Genomic DNA, 22027 nt, shown 5'->3' on the forward strand with positions numbered 1-22027 from the left:
AGGGTGAAAGTATGGTAGTATTAAGAGCACAAAATGTTAACTCTGAATGTTGCATTTTTAACAATATAATATGCAGGTGTTGATTGGGCCTTTATGCCATATGGAATATAATAAGGTTTTGTTATTAGAACATGCAACCTTACATTGATTTTAGACCAATAAACAAAAACACCAAATTTCAGTATGGCAAGATGTGTTTTTTAAAAACAAACAACTAATGACTAAGAATATATCCTACACATGTAGCGTTGAAAGTCCAGGATTTCCAGTGGTTTGGCTAGTTCAACGCTTCACCTAAGTTCTTCTGGTAGAAACTTAGAGACTTTGAAATCTATAAAGAACACTTCCACAATTTCTCCAGACCCTCATTATTTTGTCAAACTGCTTTTAAGTTGGTGTCATCTTTTGTTTGTGTATGTGGTAGTGATTGTCACTATATATCAATTATTATATCCTGCCTTTTGCCTAAGAAGCTCTAGGGCAGTGTAGATGATTCACCCTTCTCAATTTTATCCTCACAATACCTTATAAGGTAGGTTAAACGGAGGGAAAATAACTGGCCCAAAGTCGCCCAGTGACCTTCATGGCTGACTGGATACTTGAACCTGGGTCTCCCCAGTACACGTGCAAAATGTTTAGCTCTGCATCGTGCTGGGTTGGTGTCCAGATGACCAAGTCCTCCCTCTCTTCTTTCTAAGCTTAATTTTGAAATGGAAACTTGCTTGCCCTTCCCTCTTGTGTTATTTGTTAACTCTACACTGGTTATATTCAATTCCTTTTCTTCTTTTTTTCACATGTTTGGACAACATACACCCAACATGCATTCTGTCTTCAGGGACATACATCAGTTTATAAGAAGCAGCAAATATTACTTTTGTGCATGTTTTTCTTTTCGCTTTTCTTTTTGAAAGCATGAGCAAGCCAGATGCAGGCTTAGGGGAGCCCCAAGATTTGCAGGAGTACAGAAAGCTATGTGGGAGAGGAATGAAATAAACTATCCTGATAGAAGGCACAGCTGTGAGCCAGTGTGGTGTAGTGGTTAAGAGCGGTAGTCTCGTAATCTGGGGAACCGGGTTCGCGTCTCCGCTCCTCCACATGCAGCTGCTGGGTGACCTTGGGCCAGTCACACTTCTCTGAAGTCTCAGTCCTACTCACCTCACAGAGTGTTTGTTGTGGGGGAGGAAGGGAAAAGAGAATGTTAGCCGCTTTGAGACTCCTTTGGGTAGTGACTCCTTTGGGTAGTGATAAAGCGGGATATCAAATCCAAACTCCTCTTCTTCTTCTTCAGCTGGCTGGAACCCTGAGCATAAACAAAATTGCTGCTCAATTTTGTTAAAGTTTATTGACATGTATTCATGACAGCATAATAGGTTTCCATATTATCTTCTTGGACTCTATTTGTTCCATAGTTGTTTACAACCCAATCTTACAAAGGACAGAAAAATATTCCCTATCCACAAAGGTAGCAAGGCCACTGAAAGCAAAATCATGTTGGATACTACCCCCCAGATGCAAATAATTACAGGCCAGAATTGTTTTTTTGAGAAGGTGACTGAATGTACGATATATGTAGAGTTCCAAAGATTGATTATCTTGGTCCTTCTTAGTCTTGCTTTAGGTTTTAGGCAACATTATTACAGTGGTACCTCAGGTTACATACGCTTCAGGTTACATACGCTTCAGGTTACATACGCTTCAGGTTACAGACTCCGCTAACCCAGAAATAGTACCTCGGTTTAAGAACTTTGCTTCAGGATGAGAAGAGAAATTGTGCTCCGGCGGCGCAGCAGCAGCAGGAGGCCCCATTAGCTAAAGTGGTGCTTCAGGTTAAGAACAGTTTCAGGTTAAGAACGGACCTCCGGAACTATTTAAGTACTTAACCCGAGGTACCACTGTAGATGGGTCAATCTAACAATGTCTGCCCCCCCCCAAAACCCCACTAGTTAATAATAATAAACTAGGTTGTTGTGAGGTGTCTTCCATCTATAAGTTGAAAAGTTAAAACTAAATGACATGCAGCACTATTTGCAGTTTCTGCTATTTGCTGCACAATTGCAATTTCTAACCCAGGAATAAAGCCTGCTTGTTGTGGATCTGTAACCAAATAAGCAATGAACCACCTACCTATATCCTCTAGGGCAGGGGTCTGCAACCCGTGGCTCTGGAGCTGCATGTGGCTCTTTTACACCTTTGCCGCGGCTCCGGGGCGGATACTAGCGAGGGGAGGAGGCGCATTGTGCGCCCCGACACTCCCCACTGTGGCGGGTGCTGTACTGGCTGTGACGTCGCATGGGGGCGGTGCGTGCGTTAGTCACCTTCCCGCCTGCCCACTACATTGAAAGGGGGCATGTACGCTGGTCACTGTTTTGAAGGGGAGTGAAGAACACACACACACAAAGGTAACTTGTTAATTTAACATTTATTTCTATGAGGAGGAGTAATTCTGAGGGGTCACACAAAGAAATAATAAAAAAGTGACAAAAAAGTTATTTTTATAATGATGAGTTTTGCGGCTCCCAGTTTTTTTTACTTCGGAAACGGGTCCAAGTGGCTCTTTTTGTCTTAAAGGTTGCAGATCCCTGCTCTAGGGCAAGTATTAAGGTGAAGCACTGTTGTCTGAAAAGCAATGTCATCTTGTGCATGCAAAATAATAAAACCAATTTCTTGTTAAGCAAGCCTATGCATGCTGATATGGGGATAGAGTCCAGCGGTTTCATCACAATATCTTGATCTTTTTAGTCAAACTACTAGAAAACTCTACTGTAGCACTTCAGAGAGTCTTATGTTTTGGAATGGGAAGAGCTGTGTATCTCAGTAACCCTGATACATCCGTAATCCCAGGCAACTGGTGGGGCAATCCTATGCTCACTGTCAATGCCATGGCTCTGTAGAGCAGCTGAGTTACCACCACATCCACAGCCTGGCCACTCACTGGTGGAAAGGGACAGGCAAATCAGGCTCAGTCCCTGCACCAGTTTCAGGCCTAGCAGATCCTGGGCTGCTATCCCTGCCCAACCTTTTACTGGGCTCCATTGGCAGGAATACTGCTGGTGGGCTACCCACACCCATGTCTGAGAGGTAAAGAGGGGGGTATGCACCAACAGAGTGACACTTGCATCGCTCTGTCACTGGGAGGCCAGCTGAATCAAGCGGAGGGGCGCCTACCCTCAGTGCACTCCCACCACAGTCCAGGTGTTTGGGGATTTGGATTGCAGCAGGTAGTTATTCCAAATCTCCTTTTATGTCTACGTTCAGTAAGAGTGATTGACTTACAGAATATATTAAAACACATTTGGTCCTGACAGTAACTAAACTTCCCATCTTAATCCAATTTGCAGCAATCCCTGGAACATCATGGCAAAGAGAGGGATAAAGCTCTCCCAAGGATCCCTGGGGTGTCGTTTTTAACATTAGGTTTTACTCAGAGTAGGCCCATTGGAATTAATGAACAAAATTAAGTTTGGTTCATTGATTTCAAAAGGTCTTCTTGAGTAAAACTTAGTTGAGTAGCACCCATGTGATTTTTCTGATATAGTTTTGAAACTTTCAAAATAATCCTGATATTTCAACATTGTAATGCCTGCCTTTTTAATAATTCCATACATCACGCTATATTCAATTTTGTGTTGGTAGTCCTACCCCCCCCCCCCCCCAGTTTGTAAAAGTGATTACTTGTATTGTACACATTTGTAGATTGGCTTCATTTGAGCCACTTTAGGTGACATTAATGCAGAGCAACGTATGAAACGGTAAATGGCCTGTGGCACACTGCTCTGAATGGTTGGTTAACTGTGGTCAGATCCTTCAGCTACATCTACATAGTATCTCTAAATTATAAAGTTTTGCACAAATAACTCCATAATGTACCCAGTGTCTTGTAGGCTTCTTATAAAGCACTTGGCACTAGCTAACATTGGAGACATGTTGTTGAATCTGATTATTCACAAAGACTTACCATTACAGACTTATTACTTGCATTTGGAGTAAAGAACTAAGATAAATAGCAAATTCTCAGAAGATAAAACAATTGCATTGAATTGCTGATGGTAATATGATTTGCACATTCATGCATCTTATGTTAATTAAATCAGAACTTACCCGTATTAGCAACATATAGGACAACATATAGGACAATGCAGGTTAGCTGCATAGGTTTTTTAGAGGGGTTGGGAATTTTTTTTTTGTCTCCACATTAGTTGGTTCCCAAGGCAACTAAACAAAAGTTAAAAACTTGCCTAACACCAAACAAGTTTAAATCCAATGCATAACAGCCAATCAGCATAGCTTGTGTATGAAAGTTGCAACTGATTATGCTTGTTCTGGTATTAGCTCTTTTCCCTGGTGCATTTTCATTTATGTTCTTTTTACGTTACAGTACTCTGACAAGGCCCTGTACACCCAGCTGTGCTTCTACCGGTACATTTTTGATATGGACTATGCAATGGAGAAACTTACTGATCAAGAGAAAGGTATGTTGAAACACTGTAATTGCCTTGTGAGTTTAAAGCGGAAGTTTTCATCATAAAAGGCTATTCTGCTCTGTTGTGCTGCTCCAGTCTGCATCATTCTGCTCTCATCATTTACACATGTTAGTTGACTGCTTGAATTTAGGAATTCCCCATTTAAGAAGGTACCCACATTTCCTAATAATCCACTGTATACCCCTCACTCTGCTGAAAAAAACAGTGTTTAAGGAAGGAGTGTTTTAAACTCATTTAACTGGTTGGGGGTGCTGGTGGTAATCTTCTGTTGAGCATTACTCCTACTGCGAGGGCAGTGGAGGGTCAGTCAATTGTGGGAGAGCAGGGACTGATGGGATCTGACATAGGGCCTAGTGACAGATGCTTGCAGGCAATGAGAAGGCTAGAGAAAGCTTTGGGTTAGAGTGACAAGGAGTAGAGCATAAATGGACCAAAACCCGTGTTTGTTTTAGCCCCAATTATTCAAACTTTTGGTATTCTCTAGTATTTTTATTTGCCTGTTTGTTTAAGTAGTTCTTACATCTATCCTGACAGACATTTAGAAAAAGGTGGGAAAGCTCTTTAAAGAGTAACTTACTTCTTTGCACTTTCCGAAAAGGCATCACACTGGTCTGCCTGGTAAGAAAGGGTGACAACATATCTACTTAAGAGTATCAGGCTCTGTTTCGAAAAATAGACAGGAACCTCAACAGAAGCCAGGAAAGAATGATATCTTGAAGAACAGATCAGAAGTAATAATTTCTGTACATGTTTGACTTTCTATTGAGTCTTGCATTTTTCCATTCCTTTTCATTGAAAGTCTGCTAACCCAGCAGTAGATATAGAACACCTTAATTGCAGAGCTTTCTGACATTGAAATGCGAAGTTCCTAAAGGTATCAGAATAGTGCCTGAAGTAAAAATGAAAGGTTAGGTTATACTGAGATATGTTCTGATTGAAACAATGTCAGATATTAAAAGCATTGTCTGTACCTTGAGAGTGCATTTCAGTACTTATTAATATCTTCATGCTATTTATTTTTATACACCGGATTTATAAACCAAACTAAATGCATACTAAGTAAATACTTTTACACAGTTACAGCAGCATTTTACACTCCCACCTTCATAAAAAAATACTAAACATGCCCAGTTTACTTTATGGATGAATAAACTGTAAAATTGCATTTAGAAAAATGAAAGTTAGGCTGTATGACCTACATGCAAAACACAAAATCTAACTTTGAATATTTGCTTGTATCCTGTAATTTAAACATCGTTTTCCCCCTCTGTGTTCCCTCTGTGGTGTACCAAATATCAATTGAAAGTGATTTTTTTATGGATGAATTGCTAGAAAGCTTTACAGGCAGACTTTTCATAGTGGCAGTATTTCTCAGAGCTAGTAATGGGTGGGCCTTCAGTGTGTCTCTCTTAGCAGGTGACAATTACTCAGAAAAGTATATGCAGAATGCTGCAGCTGTGTCTCGAAAGAAACTTAAGAATGAAATGCTTCATTAGAACAGGGTGTTTCCAGAAGCGAAAATGGAGTTCCCACACTTAGACTACTAGTACATTTGGGTGCAAGAGATAGCATAAGAATTTGCATGTACTTTGGAAGGGTGTGCTGAATTGGCATATAGATAGCAAGGTAGTATTTATATCATCAAGTTGATAATTGAAGTAGCTTTGAAGGCAACCTCTCAAACATCAACTAGTAAAACTGCTCATTATGGTTATTTTTCATGTCCAGTCAATCTAGAGATGAATAACTCGCTGCAGAATCCCTTCCCAAGGTTCATTGGCTTCCTGATAACTAAAAGAATGCCATATACTCAAGTTAAATATTCCTGGAAAAGTAGGCAGATTCAGGCCCAATTTGAAATTGTGCCTAAGTAACAGGATACATTTGCTAGACACAAAAGCATAGCATATGCAATGCTTTTGGAATGGAATAAAGTTTCTGTAATACGAATCCAACATGAACCAATCCCTTAGAGAACTGTTTCTTGGGCATACGTCATATATTTTCTGATGTATTCCGAACATCAGTATTTAAGAAATATTAAAATCTACAATGTTGATTTCACTGTGGCTTTGTTTAATTTGCTTCATTTGGATTTTTGTGAATTTACAATGATTTTGAGCAAAATATATACATTTGATTGTTACTAAATTGGTATAATTAAGTCTTAAGAGGATAATTCAGTATCTTAATATCTGTAAGATTTTGCTTTATTTTGCCATCAGGTAGTTGATATAGACTAATCACTGATTTTTTTTCGTGGGGAAATAGAGTTTTAAAGCAATGGGAGAGAATTTTTTTGTAGATGTATTGTGGTTATACAGTTGATAGTTTTTATTTCCATAATGTTTTTTACTACATAATTATACATCTTAATTACGTAATTACCATCATAATTATTATGTAATTACATGTAGTTCCACTAATTACAAAATCAGGAAGTATAATTATCTAGTAAAAAAATTCTAAAATCTTATTTTATGAACTGGAGATCATTTAAAAGACCAATTGGTGAACTACTACCGTATTTTCTTTACTAACACCTGACATCTTAATTTAATTCCTGGCCTCCATCTTTTGAAGCCAGCAAATGGTTAAAGATATTGCCGACATCTGCCTTTAATGAATTATGAAATTATGATAAAGTTATTTTGCTTTGCTTTACAGTTTTCTTCTGAATTTTCCTGGAGCTTATGTCTGTTTTGTTGCTGCTACTGTTATCTCTCAGAAGGTCAAGGCATTAGTTGCTTCCACAAAAATTTTAATAGCTAGCAACGTACTCAACAGGAGTGGCTGGTCCAGAGGTGCAGTGCCACAGGGCTGCCATTACGCCACTGGCGTTCGGAGATGGCGCAGGGGTAGGGGTGGTGGCAGAGAGATTGGGACTGCATGGGCACAATAGTGGAGTCAATCTTTCTTCCTGCCCCGCTAGGCAGTCCAGCCACTGCCCAGCCAAGCAGCAGCAACACCACTGTCAGGAAGGCAGCTCTGTGGTACAATGCCAGCCGTTGCTGATATGTGAAGCATAAATAATTTGGAGTTAAAATTAAATAGAGCACTGAGAGGTGGAGTTGTCAGGTAGTCAGCAATTACATTTGGATTTGGGAGTTCTAGGTTTCAAGCCTAACTCAAGTGTGAATTCTCTGAGTTGGCTTCCATACCTCTTTCATGACCTAATAACATGCAGACAAACAAGACCAACACTGAAATTAAAGCTGGTATATAAATTGTAGTTGCCATCATTTTTATGAGCAGTCATTAGCCTTGATTTCTCCAAAGAATGTTTTGTACTATAATCTCTTGAGACTCATGGGTTGTTGTTAGCTGGATTCTCTTCTTGGCACTTTTCATATGGGAAAGCCCAGTGTCATGTTAATAAGCAATACATTAAAGTACAATAATCCTTTATATGGGTGCTCTGTTGCTATTTTTGCACTAATAGCTAACATTGCCACTTACAAATATAGAAATAAAAATTAAGCCACCTTTCATGACAGCAATGTAAACTACTTATCGCTCTGAACTGCTGCTGCTGCTGCTGCTGCTGCTGCTGCTGCTGCTGCTGCTGCTGCTGCTGCTGTTGTTTAAATTCTTATCCATCCTTCTTAAGGTCCCAGGACAGATCACAACAGTTTAAATCAAATTTAATTCAAATTGAAGCACTGGAGAATCTGGCTGGAATGTTTGGTCAGTAGGAGGGAGCAGTCTTAAAATAGGTAGAGCTGAATGGTGGGAACCTCATGACAGAGGTTATATAAGGGTTTTTTTTGTATTAAGTACAGTGGTACCTCGGGTTAGATACGCTTCAGGTTACAGACTCCGCTAACCCAGAAATAGTACCTCGGGTTTGCTCCACGATGAGAACAGAAATCGTGCTCTGGTGGCGCGGCAGCAGCGGAAGGCCCCATTAGCTAAAGTGGTGCTTCAGGTTAAGAACAGTTTCAGGTTAAGAACATACCTCCGGAATGAATTAGGTACTTAACCCACTGTACAAACATTCCAAAATGAAAACTGTGTGTCAACATGTTCTACAAAGTGGGACTCCCTTTATCCAGCATTCTTTTACCTGGATATTAGGACCCAAAGAGCGCATCACAACTTGTTTATGAAGCACTCAAGGCCAATCCCCAGGCTTGAATGGACCCTCAGCATACAGCGAGTGACCAGATTCCCTAGTGGTGCAGGCGCAAGCAAGTCTGTATTCACCATTCACACCCTCCTTCTGAATAGGTATGTAAGGCACTGGCACTGTTGGAAGCCAATCAGTTGCTTGGCTTGGACTGCTGCTGGACATCGCTCATGTTATGATTCCTGTGGTGCAATACCCAGTTCTGAATTGCATTGTGGGAATTGTACCATCGCAGCTGGCTGGTGTCAGATTTGATTACTCACGGGCTGTTTCTCCATGCCAGATTAATGTGCTTTTGAGAAAAGGCCACAGTCTGCCTCATAACACTGAAAGATGCACCTCTTCTGACTACAACCTGTGGCAGAGAATAAAATAATGTTGTGCCTTATAGTCTAGAAAAAATGTAAAGCAAAATTGATATGTCATTTTTGTCTTTGTATTATGCTCCATTTAATATCCCTGTTTCACATCTGTCTGTTTCCCTCCCTTATTTTAAAATGGGTAACACTTGATTTGAACTTTGAGAATTATGTCCCAAATATGCTTACCAAGTTGTTGTTGTGTAAAAAAATTTAAAGTATAAACTAGAGTAATAAAGTGAGCATCCTGCTCTTATTTTCCCACCATTTAATCAAAGGCTGCCTATTGCACATTTACATGAATGTCCTATGATACTGGTAAAAAACTAGAATAAACTCATTTACCTTTTTTATAGAGAGACCTTTACTAAAAGTGTCAAAGCTGGCCTCTTAAATTCACTGAATTCATCAGCGTTCAGCAATGCATCTTGCTGCTTTCATTGAGTTCAGTTTGCACCCAGGTTTTCAGAATAAAAATTTAGTGAGAGTAACTTGTCCAGTTACCTTGCATTCTTTATTTTCACCTTATTTTTAACCTAAGAAGATGTTGATCTTGCTAGGATTATGTGTATCAAAATATTTTCCTGTCTTAAATTATTTAACACAAAATCTAAGAATGCAGTTATTTTGACATGAAAATGTTATGTACCGTAATATTTCCACTTAAAACAGACATTTTCATTTTACAAAAGATGTATGCAGCAAGACAAAAAAGAATACAAGGAAGTGAGTGACAGACTGAGCTATTTTATTTACTAGATAAAAACAAATAATCCTATTAGTGTCAGATATTATGAACTTGGAATTAAAATACTGAGCTATTTATGTGGCTGCTTCATGTTTTTATTGCTGTGAGTGGGCTATAACTATGGGGTTGGATTAGTAACAGAAATAGTAACAAGTACATTAGAGTTGAAATATTTCATTTGAATCCCCATAGGAACTATTTCCTCTCTATATTAGTTATAGGAAGTTTGGGGGAGGGACTGTTCTACAAATAGAAGAACTTAAATTGTGTGTGGATTGTTGTTCTTGATTGGACTTGTGCATGGCTTTGCTTTTTGATGCGGGTGCATATGTGCACATATGTCTTACTTTACTTTTAAAAGTTTAGAAAAATAATCTGGATACGTAAAAGACTTAATGGCTATCCCAATTAAAAGTACATACCAGGGCAGCAGGGGCAGAATGCTTTTAAAAAAAGTTCTCATAAAAACCACAGATTGTAAGTACCGTCTTAAAAGAGGCATTCTCCCATATATATTTTTAAGCATGGGGAGGTTTTTGTCCACTTTCACACTTAAAGGTAAAGGTAAAGGGACGCCTGACCATTAGATCCAGTTGTGACCGACTCTGGGGTTGCGGCACTCATCTCGCTTTATTGGCCGAGGGAGCCGGCGTACAGCTTCCGGGTCATGTGGCCAGCATGACCAAGCAGCTTCTGGCGAACCAGAGCAGCGCACGGAAACGCTGTTTACCTTCCCGCTGGAGCGGTACCTATTTATCTACTTGCACTTTGACGTGCTTTCGAACTGCTAGGTTGGCAGGAGCAGGGACCGAGCAACGGGAGCTCACCCCGTCGCGGGGATTTGAACCGCCGACCTTCTGATCGGCAAGTCCTAGGCTCTGTGGTTTAACCCACAGCGCCACCCATGTCCCTACTTTCACACTTAACACTATGCTAAAATATATTTTAACCATGGCCTCTTGAAGAAGCCAGGATCAGCCTCCACAGATAACGAAATAAACCACACCTTTGTTGTCTCCTGCCATTCTTCATCTGATGTCCTGAATGCTCTTGCCTGAATGGCCTTGGCACATCACCTGCTCAGTTGGCATTGGCCCACTGCATATGCAGGGCATGGGACTCTACTTAGAGATTTTCAGCTGCTTTCTGCACATGCGAACCAAACAATATTCCCTCCCTTTCTCCCGGCAATAGACAATTCCCCTGCAATTGTGCTGAGAGGGGAGGGAAACCTAAAGTGTGAAATAGAAAGGCCAGTGTTCTTTGGTTTCTTCTCAGAGAAACTTTACCCGTAAGAGGCTCCATAGTTCGGGCAAAGTGTGGCAGTGCCCTGCTTGTCAGAGCTCCTTCGTGAGTTCCAACACACACTCTATCCTGGCCACCACACCTTTTGCAAGTCAGCTGTTAATTGAACTTCCCTGAGCTCCGTTCTGATCTGCTTCTCCCTCCTGCTAGCTGCTGTGCAATGCACCTGAAATCTCTCACTTAGTCTCCTGTGTGCAGACTGTAGAATGAGCGGGTTCTTGTCAGTGGAAGCTTGTGAGAGATGCCTCAACAAATCCCGTTGTTCACTACTTTTCAGTTTTTGCTTCTTCAATGCATCCTGAGTCCCTCGTTTTCCTTGAGGCCTTTAAAAAGTAAATCATTCAGAGCCTGAGGGGATATATTATTTTATCTGAGCTTGTGTGCATGTGTTAAGTTGTGTTTTCAACATACTCACTTGGATACAGTGGTACCTCGGGTTAAGAACTTAATTCGTTCTGGAGGTCCATTCTTAACCTGAAACTGTTCTTAACCTGAGGTACCACTTTAGCTAATGGGGTCTCCTGCCGCCGCCACACGATTTCTGTTCTCATCCTGAAGAAAAGTTCTAAACCCGAGGTACTATTTCTGGGTTAGCGGAGTCTGTAACCTGAAGCATCTGTAACCTGAGGTACTACTGTATATGTTAGTGAATTAGCCAACAGTCCCTTTACATTTTTCTCTCCTTGCAGAGCAGCAGCAAGGCTAGCTGGGTTTGCTTTAGAGGAAGGCCTTGCCAGAAAGAAGTTTGTTGGGGAAAGGGGTCTATTGCCAGGCAGAATGAACAGGGAAGGTTACTTCCCAAAAAGCACTAGCAAGTGCCAGGACTTATCCATGCTTTCCAGGCTCGGACTGTACTCTAAAGTTCCGTGTCTGAACGCCTCCCCCCTTTTTTGCCCTGGAGTCTTCCCCAACAAAACCTGCTCTTTAAAGCAGAATTAGAACAAATGGCAGTCCATGGAAAACCGAAGTAGCTGTTTGCAGGGAAAGCTCCAGAGCAAAAAAAGGGGGCGCTCAGACAAACATGGGACAAACAGGGCACAAGGTAAGCATGAATAAGCTCTCACTCTGCCTGAACAGTTTTTGTAATTTTCTGGCCCCTCTTGCCTTTCATCTCTGCGACTTTGTGAATGACTCAGACAAGGTGCCAAACCAAATCAGGATTTGGCATTCATAGGTAACAACGAGCCATAGCGAAAGCAAGCTCTGTAAGCCAACAGCAACGCATGGTTTTAAACCACAATTAAACAAATGATGGCTTGGCCTTATGTGTGAACTCAGCCATTGTATGCGCCATCTAAAAACAAAACTGTGCTGCTTTCTTCAGAAATATTTATTTTACCCATATGCACATTTGAGTTATAGATAAATCAATTAATTTACTGAATCCAATAGGGTGAATTAATATGGGTTGTATCCAGTAGTGCTCCTTTGCTGTCAGAAAGCACTTTGATTCAGAGGACGTTGAAAGTGGAATGGAGAAGAAGTCTAATTTTCTCTGATTCCCCCTCCTCCCTGTAGCACTGCCTCCCAATCTTCTCCAAAGAGTTAGGAGACCCTTCAAAACAGCATGGGAAGTGGTGCAGCATAATAGGTGTGCGGAATTGGAAAAATCCCCACCCTCCCCTTTCCATTGCCAGCAGCCATTGCTGAATCCGTCTGTCAGCAGAGGGACATCACTAGATGCTATCAAACAATAATAATGATATTAATAGAAGATGCTGGTGATGTGGTGAATACATTTTTATAAGTAATGAATTTCCATATGCACAGTTATACTAGGATGCTATTCTTGGGACTAACTACTTCCAACTGTTTATCAATATTATAGGTTTTACTCTGAAGTTACTGGGTTCTGTGGATTTTAATTAAAGCGTATAGTTTTTGCTAGATTAATATTGTGTGCCTTTCTAACACTGTGGAATTTTATTTTTGGGGGGGTTTGAATATTTTAAGACTTCCATTGATATTGGATAAAATAATATTAACCACTTTTGAAATGTGGCCATGGTGCCAGTTGTTGATAAGGCCTCTAACAACTCTTTTCACTGGTTTTGTGAGCAACGGATCAAATTAGATTCATCACTCTTGGCTTGTGGTGATTTGAAATTGAAATGGAATATATTAAGGCAGCCAACCACACTGATTACATTGCAAGCCTCATTTAATTTCATACATTCACACATTACAGTGAAAAGCAGATTTTAATGCATGATTGTGACTGTACCTTGAGTGACTCCAAAGGTCATCTGTAATAGGTGCATAATTTGTTACTATTGGATACCTAATTAACAAAAAGTATATATATATTCCACAGCTATGTACTACCTATATAATCTAAAGTGTTCATTTATGTCCCTTACGAGAGCCTATTGGTCAGTTCATCATAATATAAATCATCTGGGCACAGTTTGCTGAGAATTTTTTCTGTGCAAATTCCATTGAGATGAATGTTTAGCTGTGTATATATTGCACAATGTTGTTTTTAATTTCTGCAAGATTTTCACAGTGAACGTTTCAGGGTGGGGGTGGTGGAGTTGCATAAAAGTTCTCAAACAGCACATCTGCCAGAGTTGAACGATTACTGTACGTAAATGCAACGATTGGACCTTGCTACAGTAATTTATGCCATAACAACCTCCAGGTTGGACTACTGTACTGTACTCTACTTTGGGGGTGCTGCGTTGAAGAAACGTTTGGAAATTGCTGCAAGTACAAATGTTGCAACCAGTTTGCTGTCCAGCGTTTTGATTCCGTCACATCAGTTTAACATGCTCTGTGCTGGTTATGGCTTTGTTTCCAAAGCCTTATTCAAGGTTCTGGTGTTAACCCTTTGAAGCTTTCAGCAGCTTGGGAATGAGTAGTTTAAGGGCTGCCTTCTTCCATATCTTCCTTCCCACAAGTTTTGGTCATCCTTTGAAACCTTATTCCAGATCCCGCAATCCCAGGAATAGCCAGGGTTCAGTCCTTTTCCGTTTTGGCATCCACTGCTGTGGAAAGCATCAGGACCTGAGGCGATTTTGTTTTCGAGACTAGTAAAAACATGGCTGCTTTAAAGGGGATTTTACCTAACTTGCTTTTTGCTAGTGTATCTAATATCATAGTTTAGTTGCCTGTTTCGGAGGTTGTTATTGGGGCTTGGCTTTGATGTTCGTATTTGTTTATGGAGGTTATATATTTTAACTTTTTGATTGTAAGTCTTCATGAGTTTAAAAATTAAGTGAGGTCTAGTTTTTTGAAATGAAGACATTACCTATGTATTTTGTGAAGTACTTTTCCATCAGCCCTGAAGCAAGCCCTTTCAAATTAATGGGGTGATCCAACAAGCTCTGGTATTATATAAGGAGAAAAATTGTCCAAATATCAGGTTGTTATTGATTTTATACATTTCTATTGTATCTTGCCTCTACTGTTTAATTTTATGAAAGTTTTCTCAAAAATAAGATCTACAGTACTGGGTTGAGTGATGCTTACTCATTGTGTGTTTAGGAGTGCAGCCTCAATCTTTTTTTTAAATGAAAATACTTCCATATGAAAAAATTGCTTTAATTATCATTTTAGTTGCTCATTTCAGTAGCTTTTCTAGCTCTAAGATGACCTTGGAATTGGCAGAATTGTACAAACTATTCTTAAATGTGACTATAATAGATTATAAAATGCCGTTATGATGCTTGTTTCTCTCATTATTAATCTTTTTCATAATAATTCCTGACATTGAGTTTGCCTTTTTATACATATATTTAAGGTCTCAAAATCTGCAGCTAAAAATATCTCTCATATATATATATATATATATATATATGCAAATAAAATTCAGATTCTATTGCAACAGTGATCTCAGTGTTTCAATTTGGAATCAAAATAGGGACACCCAAAAATAAGGGAGTGGTTTCTACATACCGGGGTGCTCCCTAGATACACAGAAATATAGACTTTTGTAATCTAAAAACAAAACAAACCCACCCCCACCACCAAAATGGCCCAACAAGGGCTTGTGAGCTTCCAGAATTAAGATGCTGGATTGAGATACCAGCAGTGTTTTATTGGGTGAGTGTGCTGCATGTGAATTCAGCCCTCTGCCCCACTCACAAAAAAAGAAATAAATTTACATCAAATTTGTTTATGCATGTGTCATGTGCCATTTTGTGTGTTAACATCATAGTTCATAACAGTGGTTCATCTTCACCAATATGGTGACTAGTAGGAGTGCCCCTGCTGATACCTACATACCAGCATAAAGTCCTTGCAGTGTCAGCATGACACTTGTGTAGCAGTTAAAACAGATGGTCTTAAAGCATTAATTGCTGGTGCAAGAGTCCTTGGGTCTCCTCAGGAGATAAAATCAGAGTTTTAGATCTTCCAAGATGTATCTGCTCTGAGTTGAAGTCCATGCTGAATGCAGCACAAATGTGTTATAGTCTAATAGATCTGCACCCTTTTCTGAAGAGATCATATGGCCACAGTTATCCCTACTCTGGTAGCATCTTTGCTAGATTATGGCAATTCAAGAAATGTGTGGGTGTCTTTGAAAGCTGTTCAGAAAAAAAATGGCTGCCCCCTAGTATAGCAGCCAGATTACTGGAACTTCCTGTGGATATACACCTTTGTTGAAAATTCCCACAATGTCTCCTTACTTCTCATAAGTGAAAGAGTATTTCAAATGAAGAACATATTATGAGTGGAGTGTGTGAAATCCTCTTAGCGAACCTTTGCATGTTTTTACATACCAAATAATGGTTAATGTCATCAAATGTGGTTCTTAATACTTCATATTGTATGGATGTATTTCAGTGTTCAGAGTATTAACATTAAGACCAGTTTTTACAGCTGATTTGCTCTGGAAATTGCTTTGCATACTGTCAACAGTTTTCAGTTTTGGTTGTGCTTGTAATTGCCAGTCAACTACTTTTAAGAATGCATTGTTTTCAAAGCAAACACTAGAAATCATAAATCAGTATCAAACTGTTCTAATTTTTCCGATAACAATTTTTTCCTCATGTATGCTGTTCCGAAACAGGAGCAACAAAACAAAACAGGAGCAAGGGCTCTGAACTCCTTCTGGCCAAGCAAGGCCAAGGGTCTCACAGGTGCGCTCCTTTCTTATGAATCCATGGTTTATTATGATGTCCAAATGAAGTAGTAAAAGTGTGTGACTATTTTAGGTAGAGGGTGTCTCTTCAGAGCCTGTTCTCCTTGCCCCTATGGTTCTGGGTGTGTGGTAAAAATAACTTCTGTAATTCAGAGCCCCAGTTTGACAGGAATGCTTTTTTTCAACCTCCTCAAGGCAAACTTTTATCCCATCACCAATCTCGGAGGAAACGAAATTCATTAGGCAGTGTCAAGCAGATAAAAGTTGACCCCCCCCTCCCCATCACCTCTTAAAATCAATACTTTGAAAGCTGTAGGTACAATCAGGTTTTGCTTCAGCAGAAGGGAAGTTTTTAATGTACAATGTTTTGCTTTAACAAAAAGAATTCCTTCCAGTAGCACCTTAAAGACCAACTAAGTCAGTTCTTGGTATGAGCTTTCGTGTGCATGCACACTTCTTCAGATACACAGATGTTTTGCTTTGTTTTTTATATTCTGTTGGATACTGCCCAGCATGGCTGGGGCAACCCAGTCAGATGGGGGGGACAGATATAAGTAACAAATTGTTGTTAGCTATTGCCTTTCTTTCTCCAAACATTTATTAGGCATTACAGATACAGACCATCTTAAAACATCCATATACAGAAATTTTCATTGGAGTGTCTTCCTGCTGCCATTCACCACTCCAGGAGATACTATTAACAGAAACTCAGCCACCTTTGCAGTTACCTCCGGCTTAATATCAGAAAGGTATAACCTGATATTTTCATTGTGCCATGATGGTAAACTACCCAAAAAGAAGGATAACACGCGTTTATGTAGCTTGTTGGACTGTAGAGAAGAATTTGTTCTACATTGTCTGGCACATTCAAATAACAACATGCCTACCATTTCTAGGGATGTTTAAATATCTGCCCTTAACAAAAGCTGAGGGGAAAGCGATCAGTCGGACTAACATAAGTGTCCTGCGTTAGGCTGGAATTGTTAATTTTGAGATATAAGTGATCCTGTTACTGGTTGTATTTAAACCATAGAACCTGGGGGAGCAGATTTTATTTACAGCAGACTCAGTGTTTTGTTTTTCAATATCCTTTAATTTGGATATTGCGATAAATATCTTGCTCACTAGAATTATACAATAATTCCAAGTTAATACCAGTAGATCTAATTTTGCTGTGTATGAGTTGGAGCCATCTGGATTTATAGGAGTCCTTAAGTAAATCAGAAAGCAGACTTGAAGGTTGGGAACGAAAATGGCAACACAGCTAGTATTTTATAGTGCTTGTCCACGCCCAATATTCCATCATGTGTATACCTAATTCTGCACACATCGTCTCATACTTGATTGAATTTGGGAGCCCGTAGATATGTCTCAAGAAACTTGAGTATATCTTATCTAAATCACTATTATATGCTTGTATCCATATTGGGCTCCCAAAAAGTAGCTGGGACGACACTTTAGCTTGAAAAATCTGAATGGCAGCTGGCATGAATTGGTTATCTTTCTGAAAATAAAAGTGAGCTACTGCTGAGGAGGTACACTTTGCCTGTTTTATAGTGCTTGTGCAATGGTTTAACCAACCTGAGTTACTCTGGAATAAAATTCTGAGATATTTATGCATCTTTACTTTCTGAATTTCTTGTCCTCCATTTCTCTAGTTTCTGGGAATTAGAGAAGACCAGAAATTTTGTCTTCTCATAATTTGTTTGCTAATTTCGCAGTAAGAAACCAAGGAGAGTAAAAGACGGTTCAAACCTATCCTTGTCAGTGATAATAAGGTGTATTGATAATGATAATAATAGCCGCAGCTATGTTCACCAGAACAAAACCTGTAAACACTTTAATGCTGGTACAGCACTTAGAACACTATGCATGCATTTAACAGTAAGGTAGTCTCTGATTATATGCTTACAATATAATCAACAGGACACAAAAGCAAAGCAAAAAGGAGGGAGGGAAGAGAAAGCCAAGCATTGGAGCAGCTGCTGTTCCACTGGCTGATGGATGAGACTAGGCTGATCTCTCTGTTGTTGCAATAGCTTTCTTGGGAGGGAGGGTGTGCAGCCTCCTAATGGTCCAGGGCACTTGGCTAGGAGACCTGTATGTGCCTCCTTTCCTTCAGTTCTGCAGTCCCAGGTAACTGGCAGTTGGAGCAAAGTGCTCTTTCATGCACAGAAAGGGGGAAGCAAGCTCACTACATCTGCTGCTTCTCTGGGGAATAGGTGGGGCAAGTGTGGTCTCCCTCCTCCTTCCCATTATGATCTTCTTTGGAACAGTCTTCTAGTGGCCTTGATTCCCTGTCTGGGTGGTGGCAGAGCATCCCTCCCTTAATCTCTGCAGCACTAACTTATGGTTAGAACAGAGTGCCTTATCAACTGGTCATTTCTGAAACTTCATCTAACTCCTATTTTTGGGTAGATATAAAACAGAAAAGTCACCCCCCAAAAAAGAAAATGTGTTAAGATGCTTACAAAGTTCATGGATTTTCATCTCTGCAACATATAAAAATTAAACTTTCCCCAGCCAACTTGGAAGCTCTTGGTGAAAGAGCTACTCTTATAAGAAATTAAGAAAATATACAAGGTCCATTTTGTGCCTTTTGCCAGACACTTTCACAACTATGCTGATGGTCCTTGGGAAAGATACATTTTAGAAGCAAGGAGGTTGGTAAGTACATTCTGGCTGGCTTGCAAGGTTGGGCAATGCCAGTGCCCCTGTATCCTCTTACCTCTAGTTTGCATTCCTCATCACACAACCCTGCCGTGAAGATTAATGGGGTTATTAAATGAATAAAGGAAACTAGCAACTAAGGATTTTATGTTGCACACCTAATGTGTGTTTGTCTGAGTGCCCTTACTAAATGTATGTTTATAGACTGCTAAGACAACCTGGGGTATATAAATACTGTTATAATATAGCTAGCTAATTGTAAAAACACTGTGTAGTTTAATTTGTTTCTGTGTGCACAATATCATGAAATATATCCTCCCACTATGAACTATAATCCATAGCAGAAGCCTCTGTGATCTAATATTATGAAAGGTTTTTTTTATTAAAAAAGCCTTTCCTCTTACTACAGTCATTAGTGTTGTGTGTTTTACTATTTCCTAGCTATATAGATCTTCTAGACCTTTCCCACTTGCCTCCTATCCAAGGAATCATGTTCATCCATTTCTTTGTCCAGCTGGACAATTCACATGTTACAGGGCTGAAAGCAGTTCCTCATTCAGTTGAAAAAGCAAGATCTGAGACTGGGCTGGCCAGCAACACAGACTGTTGATTACAGAATCTAGGGTTATTGAAGCACTTTAAAGCTGCTTTATAGTTTCAGTGAAGCACATAGTTGCTTGGTTCATTAGCTCACTGCAGGTAGTCATCTTGCTTTTGAATCTAAAATTTTATTTAATCAACGTCATAAGGACTTTGACTTGCTCTCAGCTTCGCTGTTTAAGTAAAATGTCTGCAAAAATTAGTTGTCCGTATGTTGAGTGTTGAACCAGGCAGTAAATCTGAAGAGGGCAGTTGGATATTCTAGCGCCCACAAAATTTATTTGAGCTCATTGTCCTCAGCATTTCACTAAAATTTACCCATTTTCAATAAAAATAAAAACAATAATTTCCCCAAACCTTGTTCAATTTAATAAAAACTAATTTCTCCTGAGGCTGGCATGAGCTGAAAGTAGAAGAAGCATCATAACCTCTTTTTCACATCTGAAGCCTATGTAGAACAGCTATGTATAACAAATATAAGGTGACGGTAAGGAGCAACCAAAATGGTCAAGGGGCTGGAGACACTGCCCTGTGAGGAGAGGCTGCAGCATTTGGGTCTTTTAAGTTTAGAAAAAAGGTGAGGAAGAAGTGACATGAAATAAGTTTATAAAATGATACAGGGCATGGAGAAAGGGGATAGAGAAAAGTTTTTCTCCTTATCATAATACTAGAAATTGTGGACATCCAGTGAAGTAGAATGTTGAAAGATTCGGGGCAGATGAAACAAAATACTTACTTGTACAGTTAAACTATGGAATTCGCTTCCACAGAAGCCAATGGTGGCCAACAGCTTGGATGGCTTAAAAAGAGGATCGGACAAATTTGTGGAGGATGGATCTATCAATCACTGCTAGCCACCATAGAGGCTAGATGACCTTTCCAGCTCTGAGTCTATAAGTCCAATCTTGGCCATTAAATTTGATGGTGTTGTTGTTATTATTATTATTATTATTATTAAATATGTATACTACCTTTCATCCGAATATCCCATGGTGGTTCACAACAGCAAGTGTGAATACACCTGGTACTGAGGTACACCTGGAAGTTGCTCAAGGCCCACTGATGATTCTCAGCTCACAGGGTGCACCAAACAGGATGCAACTGTGAATGGAGGCAATATTTACCAATTCCCTTTGCAGCTTCCCTTGAACTTCTGGAGTACCAACCCCCAACTCCCCACTGGAGATAATTTAGAGGACCCTGCAGGGAGAAGGGAGAGCTGAAACCCAAGGGTGCCTTGTTCCATAACTGGAACTCTGAATCCAATCTATTGTATGTTGAATGACTTTGATATATATATAAAAGTCTTGGTAACAGAAGGTAAACAATCCTACTGAGCATGGTCAAGCACTTAGACAAGCTTCTCTGGAATAGTAGTTGTTTTCACATAGTATAGGAATAAAAGCTGTTATTTATTTTTGGAGAGCCAAATAAGTGTAAACAAAAATAAGCCGTGGAAAACCAAAATGATTTAATATGCTTTTAATAATACGATTTTTAAAAAGAGAATTGTTAAATAAAACTTTGAAAGACAGATATCTTTATCAGAAAGTGAAAGTCTTCCTGATTCTTCCGTGAATATTTCTTCCCTCCTTCCTAATTTCTCCTAAGCAAATACACTCAGGATACTCCACCCTGGTATTTTGTGTATATAAAGAATAGCCTCCAAAAAGAGATTGGCAGCTTTAATTTGTTTTATATGTGCAATCACAGTCCATGTTATATTCAAAATGCTTGTCCAATCAAGGATTCAATATAGAAAAGAGGCAGTAACAAGTATGCTGTACACTATAATAAAGAAATCTGTTGATTGAAAACAGTTCGTATATTTTGGAAATGATAGGGAATGTAATTGGTTAGAAAGAAAAGGATAGGGCTTCATAAATAATAGGAAATAGAGCATATTTTTCCACTGATGATGCTAACTCAATTTAGCAATTCTGGTATTGAATTTTCATGTGCAGTGAAATAGGCCTGGTAGATCCTCCAATACCACTCTAAATTCCATAGCTAATGGAATGACCTCTTCATATTGATGGTAGACAACTTCAATATGTCAAATTTCTGCCATAATGACACACATTTTTCCAACCCTGTAAGATCCTTTGATGATTACTGCCAAAGACTTCTATGTCCTTGCACACGAGGCCTTGAAGCATGGATTTGTGTATGCAATTTTAATACGGGCCTAAGGGAGAGAGAGCTTTGTACTGCAGCCCAACTCACATACATTTTATGCAGTGCAATCATGTATTTTTATACCTAATTGTAATTAAAGTATTAAGCCTTAAAGACTTGCTAATCTTTACATTGAACTTCACTAGCAGGCTTAAGGAATAGTAAATTATTGAATGGACCTTTCAGCTTGTAACAGTTTCCAGAGCATGAGTGTCTACAGAAATAATTGGAAGGTCTTTAACTTGTAACTACAGGTTGTTGACTTGACTGCAGTCTTTATACAACTGAACCCCGCTCACCGTTACATGGTTCTAGAAAGGAGCGATGACAAACAATGGTGAACTGTGCCTGTTGGTGATTTACTGTATCGTATGGGATTATACGCTTCAGAACTGACTTCTAACATACAGCTTTAATTTGTCCATTGAGCAACAATACAGTTGAACTCTGAACCAAATTTAATAAGCCTTA

General features: G+C 39.5%; 1 protein-coding gene across 1 annotated transcript in view; it reads left to right on the forward strand.

The window, feature by feature from the left end:
* The window catches only part of POLA1 (DNA polymerase alpha 1, catalytic subunit), a 176994-nt gene that overhangs the window by 127115 nt on the left and 27852 nt on the right, over nt 1-22027 (forward strand). The window contains exon 36 of the mRNA XM_083734167.1: nt 4376-4469. Within this exon, the coding sequence (XP_083590293.1) occupies nt 4376-4469 (94 nt within the window). The remainder of the gene's footprint in view (nt 1-4375; nt 4470-22027) is intronic.

Source organism: Podarcis gaigeae, assembly GCF_964106915.1.
Source record: "Podarcis gaigeae genome assembly, chromosome: 4".
Lineage (NCBI taxonomy): Eukaryota > Metazoa > Chordata > Lepidosauria > Squamata > Lacertidae > Podarcis > Podarcis gaigeae.